Genomic DNA, 14623 nt, shown 5'->3' with positions numbered 1-14623 from the left:
CTAAAGGACCACCAAGTATGGTACTTGGTGTTTAAATGTGTAATGGGCTATGTCCAAAAAAAGTGCTTCCATTGGTACAAGGACTTTTGGCTGTGCAGCAAAACTTCCCCTCCCTCTTCTTTCTGCCTGGGTTTTCTCCCAATGCTCTGGAGCAGATTTGGAGAGGGGGCACAGAGAGAGGAGAGGAAGGGAAGTTCCATTGAACAAGCAGAAACTTGTGCCCTAGCAGATGTACTTCACTGGATACTGCTCAGTTTTATTAAAATTTCTAAAGGTCCCAGTACTCAGTTACTCCTCCTCTCACAATAGCACCTGCAAGGTACATTTCCCAAAGTTGCTCTCCATACATGAATTAAATCCATCAGTTAAATTAAAATATGAATCAGTAAAGCTAGAGAAATACAATTTTCAGTAATACAGTGGTACCTCGGGTTAAGAACTTAATTCATTCTGGAGGTCTGTTCTTAACCTGAAACTGTTCTTAACCTGAAGTACCACTTTAGGTAATGGGGCCTCCCGCTGCCACCATGCCACCACTGTGTGATTTCTATTCTCATCCTGAAGCAAAGTTCTTAACCGGAGGTACTATATATGGGTTAGCGGAGTCTGTAACCTGAAGCATCTGTAACATGAAGCGTCTGTAACCCAAGGTTCCACTGTATAAAAGAGAAGATGTGAATGGAGGAGAAACCTTGAGTCAAGCTATTCAAGGTGAAGAATCCACTCTTCTTACCTTGGTCTAATCTTCCCTGTTAGCCCTGCACTCAACAACAACCACGAAGCGATGGAGCAATGCTGAAGACAATGTTATTATCCCATGGAACATGTGCAGCTCCAAGTGTCTGCCTTCTGTCATTTAAGAGGCACATGCAGACCCCAGCTGCTGCATGAAGCAGGCATCAATTTTTAAATACATTTACATTTTATGAGCACCTAAATTGTGCCTGTTTAGCTCGACCTGTATTGGAGGCCACAAGATCAACCAAACTGCAAAACATCTCAATAAATAAAGCCCCTGTGTCATTTTGAAAGCAGGCAGCTTGGAACAGGAGTAGCAGATGTGCTGCGTGTCAGCGGTGGCAGACTTGTTGCAGAGCGATGTTGCAGAGTTCCCCAAATCTCACATTTGCCTCACTCAGTCTAGCCAGTGCTATTACTCATGTATGTCACTAATGCTTGAAATTATTCCAGAATTTTGGAAGATTCTAGATTAATTGGAAAGAGGCAAATTGAGAAGCCAAATGAATACATCCAATATCTAACCAGGTCTGTTATCAAGATAGAATCCACATGTTTGTTTGCTAGACATTACTGCGACAATATTTTTCACAGAAGCAATTGCAACTCACAGGGCGTGCTGTATGGAGTAGAGCCCTGTGTCTCCCTTGTTTGTAGTGAGATTTTGTGCTGCATGCTACCACAAAATGTAATAAAAAGCCAGAGGGTCTTAAGTCACAAGTACTGTACCTTTCAGGAAGCAAGTGGGTGCTGCTAGAATAATAATCTTTAAAATGAACTCGGGTACATGCATGCAGACCTCCACACCTTCAAGCTAATGTTGAGAATGCTCTCTCCATTAACTTGAATAGGGAGAGGAAGAAAGAAGAGGCTAATCCCCCGCCAAAATGGCTGAGGGTGAAGGGTGACTCTCAGCTTCAATAAAGGTTGTTACTGCAAGGCTGCTTGAGGAGTGGGTGAGATGGCCCCTCTCTGCCTAATAGTAGGGCCAGCCCTGGTGATTATTGTCTGCTGTTTGACTGAATGCACGCCTAAAACGTGTGCAAGAAGTGAAAGGAGAAGAAGCGCAATTTGCCAGCAGACTCCCTCAATGCCAGAGGAAGCCATTTTTCTGGTGGAGCAAAATGATGGAGGCAGAATCTGACAGCTAACCAATTGGGTACTACCAAACAGCGACCCCTATTGCTGAAAGCAGGTAACTAGCAGGAAACGCTTCAGCTCAGCCTTTGCACTGGTGACTGCTGTGCAGATAATGGAGAAAGGTCGTAAATTGTATCCCTTCTGGCATCCTGGCCAACTCTGTTATGCTAGTGTAAACCCTGGTGCACCAGGAGCTCAGAATAGCAGCAAATAAAATCCGCTCATACGTCAGCGTCTGATAAGGCTTGTCAACCAGTTCTTCCAAAGTCTTCCTAAATTATAAAGCTCCAAAGTACAGGTCAAAAGAGAGGAGGTCTGGGAAGAGCGAGCCATACAATGGGCACCATCAGTGAAAAGGCCCTGCTCCGTGTAGCTCCTGCCCTGTCATTTGATAGGGTGCCTACTTGCCCTCCTTCTTGACATGGAATGCTCTCTATTGGAGTCTCCAGGTCCAATATAAAGACCATAAGAAGGGAGAGCAGGGACCTTGAAGTTCCCAACAGCTGTTAAGCAAGCAAGTAAGCAAGCAAGCACACAGGTTACCTTTGTCACAGGACCCCTGTGCCTTGGCCAGGCCTGCACCCAATCTTGTTTTTGTTCAATCTTGTTTGTTCTCAGTAACCAAAATTATATTATCAACATATACAAGCAGAAAAGTTGTTTTCCTTCATTCCTTCCTTCCTTCCTTCGTACAACACAAAGTGGCACTAATAAAGAAAAGTTCCAGGGTGACAACAGAAAGCAAACTAAAAATGCTTTTAGTAGCACCTTTAAGACCAACTAAGTTAGTTCTTGGTATGAGCTTTCGTGTGCAAGCACACTTCTTCAGATACTGAAGATACAGTATCTGAAGAAGTGTGCTTGCACACGAAAGCTCATACCAAGAACTAACTTAGTTGGTCTTAAAGGTGCTACTGGAAGGATTTTTTTTATTTTGACTATGGCAGACCAACACGGCTACCTATCTGTAACTAAAAATGCTTTTGCAGTTCATCAGATCTATCCGGCAATATCAAGTTATAGGAAAATGATGCTATTAACAGTAATCCTTCTAGTTGGTTAATTGATCTGGCAACTTCCATGCACATGACATCTGATGTTAATTCCCCCGCCCCAAGAGTTAAATGATAACTCATCAGAGGCAGCTACAGTGGCAAATGGCAACAAAATATCTGTGAAAGGAAGAGGAGCAGGTTTGCTCAGGTGTGTTGCAGGTAGAAATACTGTTTGTAATGAAGTGAGAGCAGTAGTTGCTTGAATTAACAAATAAGAAAGTTTTGAGAAGTTACATGCTAGATTAAAATTGATTTAAAATTAAAATTGAAGGGGATTATAAGAAAAACCCTGGGGCCTAATTTGAATAATTCATTCAGGTGAGGGTCATATGCCTTGTCAATCCCAGCAGGTATATAACAGGAAGACCCAGCCTGGTGCTTTGGCTCTCATAGAACAGTAGTAGCCTGCGGCCTGCCCAGCTTCTAGTTCTTATGCATTTTTGTCATTTAAGTTTCAGTTGATAGCCGTGATTGCTCTCTGTACAGTTTTCAAAAGAGGCTGCCTGAACAGTTTTATATTTAATATTGTACCATTGTGAGGTCTAAGTCAAGGTGACTGGAAGGGATCATAAAGGAACCAAGATGCTACAGAAGTCTTTTCAGACTCATAAGCCATGAGGACATTTACATAAAAGCCATCTCACTTACTGGTACCTCTCTGATCCCCAAACTATTATTTTACTTATTTCATAAAATTTAAACACAGTTTGATTGTAAAAACCCCCACAAAAACCCACAAAAACAAACACACACAAACCCTCTCAAAGCAGTTTACGGAAAGATAAAACAATAAAATCAATGAAAATTTGAAACCATATTTTAAAATGTACAAAATTTACAATACTTTTGCTACCCGCCCCCCGCCATTTCCTGTCCTGCCATTAAGTATGTCTCTTGAGTCTCTTCCTTGGTCATCATTTCATTGAAACTGCTCTTACAAAATGCCTAGAGATTTTCTTCTAGGAAAACGTTAAACATTATACTAGACTCTTAATTTATAGAATAGATCTGTTACATATTATAGGTGGTGTTATTGACTATTTTCTCATTTGCAAAGTGCTGGGCATCCCTGTTCCAGGAAGCCACTGATCTGTGGCACCACAAACAGTATTTTATCTTGCAGTAGTGGCTGGTGGGGCAGGACTGCGCTGCAGCTTCCCAGTGCTGTGTGTTGCTGCAAGTTACTGAGATGGTGAGGGGGCAAGGGCTTGGTACAGTGCAGCAACAAGAGTATAAGCTTACTCCCTGCTGCATCATGCAGTGTTGGGAGGCCAGGTCAGCAACACAACTCATCCCATGCTGCTCTGCCAACTGCTACTGTTCTATGATAGCCAAAGCACCATCAGCCATAGGCTCTGTTGGCAAGACGTAATTCCTTTTGCTCTTAATGTGATTGCACCTTTGTTTCTGGAATGGAATTAGAAAAGGCATAAGGATGGCATGTTGTGTGGCTGTTCTTGGGCCCAGCCTGAACTCCCAGCATCTCCAGGTAGGACTGTTCCCTGTCAAAAAAAACCAAGAGCCACTGTCAGTTACAGTAGACAGTACTGACTGGGGTGGTCACAGTACAGTGGTACCTCAGGTTACAGACTCCGCTAACCCAGAAATAGTACCTCGGGTTAAGTACAGTGGTACCTCAGGTTACATACGCTTCAGGTTACAGACTCCGCTAATCCAGAAATAGTACCTCAGGTTAAGAACTTTGCTTCAGGATGAGAACAGAAATTGTGCAGTGGCGGCGCAGCAGCAGGGGAAGGCCCCATTAGCTAAAGTGGTGCTTCAGGTTAAGAACAGTTTCAGGTTAAGAACAGACCTCCAGAACAAATTAAGTTCTTAACCCGAGGTACCACTGTATACAGCAGTTTCCTATGTTCCTGTATTGTGGTGGATGCTGTGGAATGGGTGTATTTTTAAAGTCATCAATACAGATAAGGCCTCTCCTCCTCCCAGAGGGGAGGGGTTGTGAGCGGGAGCAGCTTCCCGCAGCGGCAGGGAGGTGTATTTGGCTCCCTGCTCCTGATTGCCTCTGCTGCTGTGGCCAAGCCTTCCAGCTGACTAATAGGGCTGATTCAGTGATGCATATTAGGGGTGTACACTAAGACTAAGATTCAGCTCAGATCTGAATCTGAACTTTTGGGAAGCCGTCCAATCGGTTCCACATCACACTGTGGCCTGATTTGATTTGTATTTTGGGTCCCAAGCAGCTTTGTTAAGTACAAACTCTGTTCTTGATCATTCACTATTATGGGGAATTTAAAAAAACAGCTAAAACCTTTTTTCCCCTTCTAACTGAAGCAGATGAACTTTGTAGGCAAATCAAACTTCCCTAGGTCGAATAAGCCAAATTATAAGCAAATACATCCTGGGGCTTGGGAGCTAGAAACCTTGATTCATCTAGAAAACAGAAAATATTTGGGGGAGAAAGGAATTAAATTTTCAGCCATGATCACCCCTGAATGAACTCTACCGAATTCTCAGAAGAATAGCTGCAGTGGTTTTTCTGCAAAGGAGGGTGTTATAGTTTGGGGTGTGTAAAAAATGAGTGCTCATACCTCCTTTTGTGGGTGCCCTTTGTGGGACCGTGCACAGCACCCGGGCTCACCAGTTGGATGGGCTGGCCCACCTCCCTGTGCTAGTCATTGGGGGTTCCCGCCAAACTCCAGTTAACCTATCAGCGCTGAGTGGAGGCGGGGGTTGTGAAAAGGGAGTCACTGAAAGGTTGTTTGTGAACTCCCTTGCATTGTGGGTATATGGAGTGGGCTGCCTGCATACACAAGAGTCTTGCAGTGCACCCTCCCATATCCCATTCACCCTGAGGAGCCCCAGTTCCCTGGCTGGGGCCTGAGAGGGATACATGCCCAATGCCTAAGCCAAGATCTTCCTACATCTGAAAGGTTTAATAAAGTTGTGGCCATTTTTAAATTCCATAACAAATTGTCACAAGTCATTATTCCTTCTGGTGGTCTCTCGGGGCTGGGGGGGTCTCCGCCTGGGCACGCAAAAGGAACCACTTAATCTCACTTAGTGTTTTGTGGGAAATTGGTTTGGAAATTGCAGACATGAGGGACGTGCCCCTGGGTAACAAACCTGCTAAACTACCAGCAAATAGGTCCAGGAGTGTTGTGCTATGCACCCTTAACATTTGTTGTTCCAAATAAATCTTGCATGTACATATTTATTGAAATTTGTATTCATTTTTCTTGTTGATGTTAATAACCTGTTGCTATCGATTCGTTTTGTTTGTATCTTTCTTACAATGATGAATGCAAATACTATTATTTTCCTTTACCAAATCATAAAATTGATAAATAGCATTAGATGGAGCCTGAAATCATGCTTGCTGACAGCTATATAATGGCTGCCCTGGAAATAATGGTGGTCTGTACTGTACTTGTGGTGTTATTCGTATTTCTGCAGTAAATTTACAGTTTTCCCAGATGTTTGGCATGCTGACATCATTAGTTTGGTGCTCTGATTCAAATTCAAGTTGACAGCCACAGGGGTCACACAAGTTTATGCAGACAATATTATTATTAAGATAAACACTTTTTTATAATAGTTTGTGATCTATTTTAAATTCTTATGTGGCTTTTATGGTGTATGTATAATTGATGTACACTGTTCTGGTGTGTGTGTGAGAGAGAGAGAGAGAGAGAGGGAGAGAGAGAGAGAGAGAGAGAGAGGAAGAGAGAGAGAAATCGTGGTATACAAGTATTTTTTATAAAATAAATAAATATTAACTTACGAAGGTTAACAATTGAAGACAATAACTCCTGGCATGCAACCAATTTTAGTTTACTTTATGTAGTTCTTTATTCTAGCTTTTAACCTTCCCTCTACTTAGAGCCTAAGTAGGCAAAAACCCTTGCTTTTCATTTGCAAGGTAAAATTGCTGCAATCTTATGCAAAGTTGCCTGGGAGAATGCCCCACTGAACACAATAGGACTTACTTCTTAGTAAACATGTAAACAATTGTGCTGTAAGAATATATAAAGCACATTGCAATGCCCAGTACTATTGGAAAGTATATTAGCATTTATTTATTTATTTATTCATTGCATTTGTAGTCTTTTCTTCCTTCCAAAGGAACCCAGGCATATCCAAACATGCTTCCTTGAATGCTTATGAGCAGGTTCATAGAACTGTCAAGTTGGAAGAGACCACAGAGATCATCTAGTCCAACCCCCTGCAATGAAGGAGTCTTCTGCTCAATGTGGGGCTTGAACCCATGACCCAGAGATTAAGAGTCTCATGCTCTCCCAACTGAGCAGTCCCAGCATCAGGGTGAGCAGAGTCTGGTTTACAGACCACTTTATGCAGGGTTCACCTCACCCTGATCCATAGAATATTGTCAACACCTAGCCATTTTCCTGCCCAATGTGAAGAAATTTATGTTAGGGGCAGAGATGGATGTATCTTTTGAGAGTGGACCCAAATCCATATATGCCCCAAAGGGTGAACGTAACCCTGCATAAAGCAGTCTGAAAACCAGACTGTGTTCTCTCTGATCCTGCTCAAGGAATGCTCAAGGAGCATTCAAGGAAGCATAGTTTGATATGCCTGCGAAAACTCCCTCCACAAAAGTTCACCAGGTACTACACTACTGAGCACAAGGAAGCAGTAAGAGAAGTTAAAATTGCCTTTTTTCCCACAGGCGACCATATCTATTAGTCCCAGAATCCATAGCACCAAAAGATATTCCGCTAGAGCCTCCAATCATTGCTACCTCCTCCTCCTCCTCCTCCTCCTCTTCTATCCAAAAGGGAGTTTCTTCACTTTAACTTCTCTTACTGCTTCTCTGTAAACAAGGGTATATTTTATCACCGGCCCTAGGACTTTGGGAAAAGGTAGTGGCAGGAAGATATCTTGATAAACAATCATTCTCTTCTCTTTTCCCATGATTTTTTTTTTAATGCAAACTGTTTTGGTGAGTTAGTATGATGAGCTCTTATCTATATTCAGCGAGACATTATTTACACTTTTTAAAAGAGATGCTAAGGTACATTCTTTTCCCATTCTTAATTATTTTCAAAAGTCCTTAAGGCATTGTGTTTGGTCCTTCGTTGCATGCACTGATAAGCATCAGACCAAGACTGTGGTCCAATGTATGTTCATGGGAGAGGCAAATCCCGTTGAAATTAATGAGACTCACCTCCAGGTAAGCAGGTCTAGGACTAGACTACAAAGCAGTGAATGCCCCATTTGGAAAGAGTACAAGCCAAAAGATTAGGAAGGAACGTTTATCTATGAAACATTTTAATGAACCCCTTAATAGACTGTGGATTAAAGCAATACAAATCTTTTAGATAACTCTTGTTCTTACCCTTCAGTATTCCTGCCAGATCAATCTGTGAGTGGTACCTTTATCACACTCCTGCATCATAGTTTTGCAGTCAACACAATTCTGTGTCTGATGTCAGTACAATGTTATCACAAGGTCAGCAGACTAAAGTTCAGAACTCTTTCCCTCTCCCCTCTCTCTGCCAATCACTTGCCAAAGGTGATGTAATTACAAGCTGATCAGGAAAGGGAACACACCATCTACAACACACACACACACACACACACACAATGTTCAGCCATATCTGATTATTCATAAGTAAGTCTTACCAAGCTAATATAGCCTTATTTAGGCATTCTACTCCAGAGTCAAATCAACCCATGATGGCAGGGTGAATACAAGTGTATTAGATCTGCACCTGCTTGTCCTCCATGATTTCGAAAGATAACTTCTGCAGTGAAGAAGCTTTTGTACCTGTGTAGGCACCATGCGTGGGCAACCTACAACCCTGGAAATCAGGCCTCTACAGTGGATGGAGAGCCTACATCAGTAGAAAAGGCTTCCTACTGCAGAACATATCCCTTCTACTCCCTGAGGGAGCTAGTGTCTCGGCCACACTGTCTTCTCTCAGGTGATGATTGTATGATGAAATAGAACACCTGATTACAGTTTGAGATTTATGTGTCAAGTAAGAGTACCTGAGACTGCAGCCTGAACAGGCAGATATTGGGAGGCCAGGAAAAAAGAAGGCTTCTATATCTTTAGGTGGGGGGAATGTGGGCTGGCATTTGGATGTCATTAATGTCGGCTGAATACTTCAAGAAACTTGAGTGCTTAAGAAGCATTGATCCCACAATAAACATGCGCCTGGAAGTACCTTGATAGCTTCCTCCTCCAGTGGGAAACTTCCACTCGATCCTGGTTCCCTCCATGAATGGAAGGAGCCCTTAAGTTTGTAGAGGGACAAGTCAACTTTTAGCAACAGGGTAAAAAAAAAGCAAAGGATTAGATATGCCACATGGGAAGAATTACACAAACATAAATCTAACCTGCAAGCACAGCTACCTAATGTGTTCAGTCTTCATATGTGTACGGGCACTTTATTAGGACATATGTTGAAACCACAATGAGCCACTTGCTGACCACACACCACGATCCAATGAAAATACATTTTTTGCACTGTATTCATTAGTGCTAATTTGTATAGGTTTAAATTATTAAACATTAGTTTATACTTCACACACACACAGAAGGGTGGAGTTTAGATGGTCCAACTGTGAGGTGATCCTGCAATTCAGGACATGTTCCCCAAATCCTGTTTAATAATGAACTAGGTTGATAAAATGGTTTTTATCCAACACATAAACTAAGGAATTGTTTGCCTGGCTTAAACAACCTATGAAAAGGCAGCGTTTAATGATAAGATTAGCTAGTAGAAGGAAAATTATTCCAATTGCTTTTGTTGATTTAATACAAAGCTCCAGCTAAACAGACTGTTTTGCTTGCTGTGTTACGCAGCCTGATCCTGTACATCTTTCCTCAAAGTAAATCCCACTGAATTAACTAAAACCTACTCCCAAGTAAATGTGCAGGGAAATGCAATCATAGGTGCAAATGTGTGTTTTATTCATTACTTTATTCACTCAACTTGTTCAGATACCCAGCAGGAAATGCACTCTGTACCAAAGGAGAAAAATATTAAAACACAAAAACACAAAAATCCAAGCAGAAATTGAACAATTAATAAGGAAGCTAAAACCACAACAAGCAGGAGAGATAGCTTTAAAATGCTAAGGAATAAAAACAAATATAAAGGCTGCAAAAACAGAGGACTTTAAAACATTTAAAAGTCGCAGATTCTAAAAGCTTGAGAGAACAAAAAGGGTTTTGTCTGGTGCCAAAGACACTAAACTCTTCAACACAATGAGACTTGGAAGAAAACATCAATTTGGATTACATCTGCTAATGTGACCTTTTGGGTGGGGGTCTTTCGATCCTACCCCTGGGAGTAATTCTGATTAAACTCAGTGGGGCTTACTTCTGAGTAACCATTGTCAGTCTGCCTGTTTTTAGCATTTAACTAACCACTTCTAAAAGTTTGCTCAAAGTTACAAGTAGAAATGAAGCATCAAAAAGGATGGCCAGTATCTAAAGCATCGTGTGGCTAGTTTTGGGAGCCTGAGGGCGGTGCAGTGATGTGGTAACATCCTCACACTGCCCTGCCAGCACTCCCCAGAAAAATGTGCCCGGGGCCATCACCCCGGAAACATTCCCATGCTATGTCCCTGCTTTCTACTCTTTCTGAAACAGTGAAATTGTACACCAGACTCCACTTGTCAGATAGATATATTTATAAGAAGTCATATTTCCAAAGTCTGAGGCTAACAGTTAAAAATTCTACTCTAAGATCTGGTTCACATGTGCACATATCTCCACATTACTCAACATTTCAGGGCCTGCAGCTGGTGAATGAACTGATGCCAATGAAAAGCACTGCAAAAATTCTACCTGTAGCTTTTGATATATTACAGTGGTACCTCGGGTTACAGACACTTCAGGTTACATACGCTTCAGGTTACAGACTCCGCTAACCCAGAAATATTACCTCGGGTTAAGAAGTTTGCTTCAGGATGAGAACAGAAATCGTGCTCTGGCGTTGTGGTGGCAGCGGGAGGCCCCATTTGCTAAAGTGGTGCTTCAGGTTAAGAACAGTTTCAGGTCAAGAACGGACCTCCGGAACGAATTAAGTACTTAACCCGCGGTACCACTGTATAGCTCATTCATATAAGTTGCCACTTGATCCCATGCTTGTAAAGTTTGAATGGAGATGTATGAAGCAGGCCTTTGGCTTTGGGTGGCAAATGGTTACTTGTTTGTGCTGCTGGATTGCATCTATATGGTGCTTACCGGTGGCATTTTATATCTTAGCCCTGCTTCAGAGACAAGAAGCCTTATAAATGTTGTTAGATTCCTGAGCCCATCACCCCTGACCATGGGCCATGCTGGCTGGGACTGATGGCAGCTGGAATCCAACAACATCTGGAGAACCGTAGGTTCACCATCCCTGCTCTACACAAAGTGTTGCATCAATGAAAAAATAGAGAGAATATTTCTCTTCCTGCCTCCATCCTTTGTCTGTCGTCTCTGTGTAAGTTTGTGATCAGTTCCTGACCTCTCAGGGCAAACACTTCCTGTAATGCATTAGCTCACAAAGGAAGGAAATAATTTCCACTTTTGTTGCTCAAATGTATTCAGCCAGGACACAAAAACGAAACACTTCAATGCATTCTTAGACTCCTTAGGTATATTAAAGGACTTACGTATGTCAGGAAACAGATACACAGCTTCCTCTCTCCTATTAACACTCAGAATCCAATTTCCCACTTGGCTGATCATTTTGGTTAACATTTGCCCAACCTGAGAGACAATAGTAAAATAATGATTGATGCAGAAGGTGCAGAGGATGTGCTAGAATGTGCACAGACTTGACAACCTTCACACTCTCCAGTCTTCTTCCCTCAACTTTTCTGAACATGATTTTTAATTTTTTTTTAAAATGGCTCTCTCATACAATGAAGTACTACCTTCCCAATTGCACTTCAGGGGAGAGGGTGATGCTGTGTGATGCCGACATGTTCTCAGATATTCTTTCATCATGTGCGGACTTTTGAGTGGACTCAACACTCGACTTTACAGAAAACATGAAAGATATGAGTCACTTTTTGGGGTTGAAAAAGTGTTATCGCAGTTGAACAGTTGAGGCCTTGGGATGAGATGAGACTAAATTTATGTAGCACACAAATATGAATTTCATATTGTTCAGGCTAGTGCCCAGACTCTTCAGTGCACACTAAATGTTGCCAGAAGCAGTAAAACTTGTGATTGCCAGCCACAGAAACTGCTTTCTTCTCTTTAGTAAATGCCAGGGCAGAAGGCAGCTGGTTTTCTCTCTTTATTTGTCCCTTTGCTATTGGAAAGCATGCCAATAAAAAGCATAGAAGATAAAGGGGATGGGGAAATGATAAATCTCTGGCCAAAATGTTTAATCTCTGCCCAAAGATAAAATGCTTTTAAAATATACTTTTATTTTAAGCAGTATTGGGTTTTACAGTCATACCTCGGGTTATAGACTCTTTGGGTTGTGCGATTTCGGGTTGCGCACTGCGCCAAACCCGGAAGTACCGGAACGGTTACTTCCGGGTTCCGACGCTTGCGCATGCGCAGAAGCGCTAAATTGCACTTTGTGCATACACAGAAGTGCCGAATCCCAACCCATGCGTGCGCAGATGCGCAGGCCGCAGGTTGAAAATGCTGCAGGTTGTGAATGTGCCTCCCACATGGATCACGTTCGCAACCCGAGTGCCCACTGTATTTTGATTTGGATTGAGCTTGATTCAACAGCCCAAACAGCCCCCAAGTGTCAAAGTAAAGCATATAAGTATTCCTGGGCAGGGTCAGATTTAGATGAAGAGAGGCCCTAGGCTACTCCACTTGTGGCTTCAGCCTACTTAGGCTTCAGCCTACTTAGCCTATACATAAATCCAGCACTGCTGCTTACTCAAACTACAGTCCAGAGCTTAAAGGGGAAAATATGTCAATTTCTACCAAATGCTTTCTAAACTCTTCTAGACTAGTTCCTATAGAAAGGTTATCCCATTGTAACCCTAGTAGTAGTGCCCAGCACTGAATATAAGCAAGGAAACAGCACAATAAAATACCTCATGTCTTATAGTTTGCCTTACACTAGCATATTTCATGCTGAAATTATTTGTTGTGTATTTTTAAAAAATTAAACACGACCACTCCTTGAACCTCTAGACAAAGGTTAGGTTTTTGAGTATCTGAAAGTTCATCCTTTGTTCTAACAACCATGTCAAGAAAGATTTCAAAGCGTTCCCAGGCCCATTTGCTTGGCTCCATCACTATTTTGTTTCAAACTTTTTTGTGTGCTCATACTTCAATGGCGTTTAAACTTTCCCATTGGGTTCTGCATTGCTCTTTTATTCTGCCTTTTCTGCTGTTTTAGTGTTCCTGATTGTTGTATGTAATTGGTTTAAAATTGTATTGTGAGTTGCCTTGGCAGCTCATCAAAAGGCAGGGGATAAATATTGTTGCTAGACAAATAAATATAATGCAACAGCGATGGAAGCAATATTTGATTTCTAAAATGAGGGATGCTGAGACTGATGCCTTCCTGGAAATAATACATTTTAACATGGGTCCACAGTGTCCACATAACAGTGAAAAGCAGGTTACACTTACCAGTGAGAGAAGAGCATTTTGCATATGCATGGAGTGGGACACACTGCTATTACTTCACATGTTCCAAGGCCAGCCTGTGGAATTGAGAAATAGATCCTGGAGCTATGCATCTGCCCAAAGTAACCCATGGGAGCAACAGCTAGAAGGATATGCCTTCCTGCATCAAGGATTGGTTGGTTTGCACTACAGTGGACTTACCTATTTGTAAAAAGATTTCTATACTGCCTTTCTCAAAATATAGCAAAGCAGCACACAACTGTTTTACGACACAACCAGATAATGTGTACATAAGTTATATATTAGCGGAATATATATGAATGCAAAAATGTATATGTTCATGACAGTAGCATACCATAACACATTATATGATTACAAAACAATGCATGGTGCTTGCAAAATGTGCGTATTAGGAGCAATGGGCGTTAATATGCTGCTGCTAATCTTATCAAATGCCTAGGAAAAGAGAATGTTTGCAGCCAAAGAGCCTGTTTTCAAGGTGTCTTGCTTTTTCTTGTGCCTTTTTTATCTGACTCTTGCAAATAAAACATTCCCTCTGCACATGTCCCATTGTGACACACTATCTCCCCCAAGCCCTATCTTGCTACTATGAAAAATGAAAAAGCCAAAATGCAAGCATTTCCATTCTATTTCATCTGCCAGTATTTGACTGGCATCAAATTTGATTTAATTACTTTATACATACAATATGGATGTCTGGGGGGGGGGGTCAGAGATGAAAGTTTTAGGTTCATCTTGTTCCACCAGGAAATGAGCAATAGCAAGGGGCTTTTAATGTGTTCTCTGCCCAAACATTTAATTCTTTCTTCTTTTAAAAAAGGGAGAAATCTATATTTCCAATATTGCCAGCAACCACTTTAGCAGAGGTAACAATGTGTGTGTTCAGTGACGCTTGCTTTATATACCCTAAAATCATTCACTTTTATTGGCTTGTTTTTCACTTCACTGTGTTCAAAGATTTTTTTTTATTACTATTTTGAGAGGGGAAATCTTGTATTCCCTTTGACAAGGAGGTGAAATAAAAAATACATAGATCCTCTTTCTTCATCAATAGGACATAGAGACGTGAACTTTTCCATGAAATGGCCAAGGAAAAATGTGTTTGGCTCTCCAGTAAGAGCTCAAAGAA

The 14623-nt window shown here is 41.7% G+C and overlaps 1 protein-coding gene across 1 annotated transcript in view; it reads right to left on the bottom strand.

Moving 5' to 3' along the window:
- Positions 1-13507, bottom strand: part of LOC308476273 (uncharacterized protein) — a 51716-nt gene extending 38209 nt beyond the window's left edge. Inside the window, exons 1-5 of the mRNA XM_081003808.1 lie at positions 13477-13507; positions 11535-11631; positions 9092-9186; positions 8086-8135; positions 4333-4435 (exon numbers count right to left, since the gene is read on the bottom strand). Coding sequence (XP_080859934.1) covers positions 4333-4435; positions 8086-8135; positions 9092-9186; positions 11535-11631; positions 13477-13506 — 375 coding nt within the window. The 5' untranslated portion in view covers position 13507. The remainder of the gene's footprint in view (positions 1-4332; positions 4436-8085; positions 8136-9091; positions 9187-11534; positions 11632-13476) is intronic.
- Between the last annotated feature and the right edge of the window lie 1116 nt (positions 13508-14623).

This window comes from Podarcis pityusensis, assembly GCF_964106645.2.
Source record: "Podarcis pityusensis genome assembly, chromosome: 4".
Classification (NCBI taxonomy): Eukaryota; Metazoa; Chordata; class Lepidosauria; order Squamata; family Lacertidae; genus Podarcis; species Podarcis pityusensis.
This window is presented reverse-complemented; position numbering and strand designations above follow the sequence as displayed.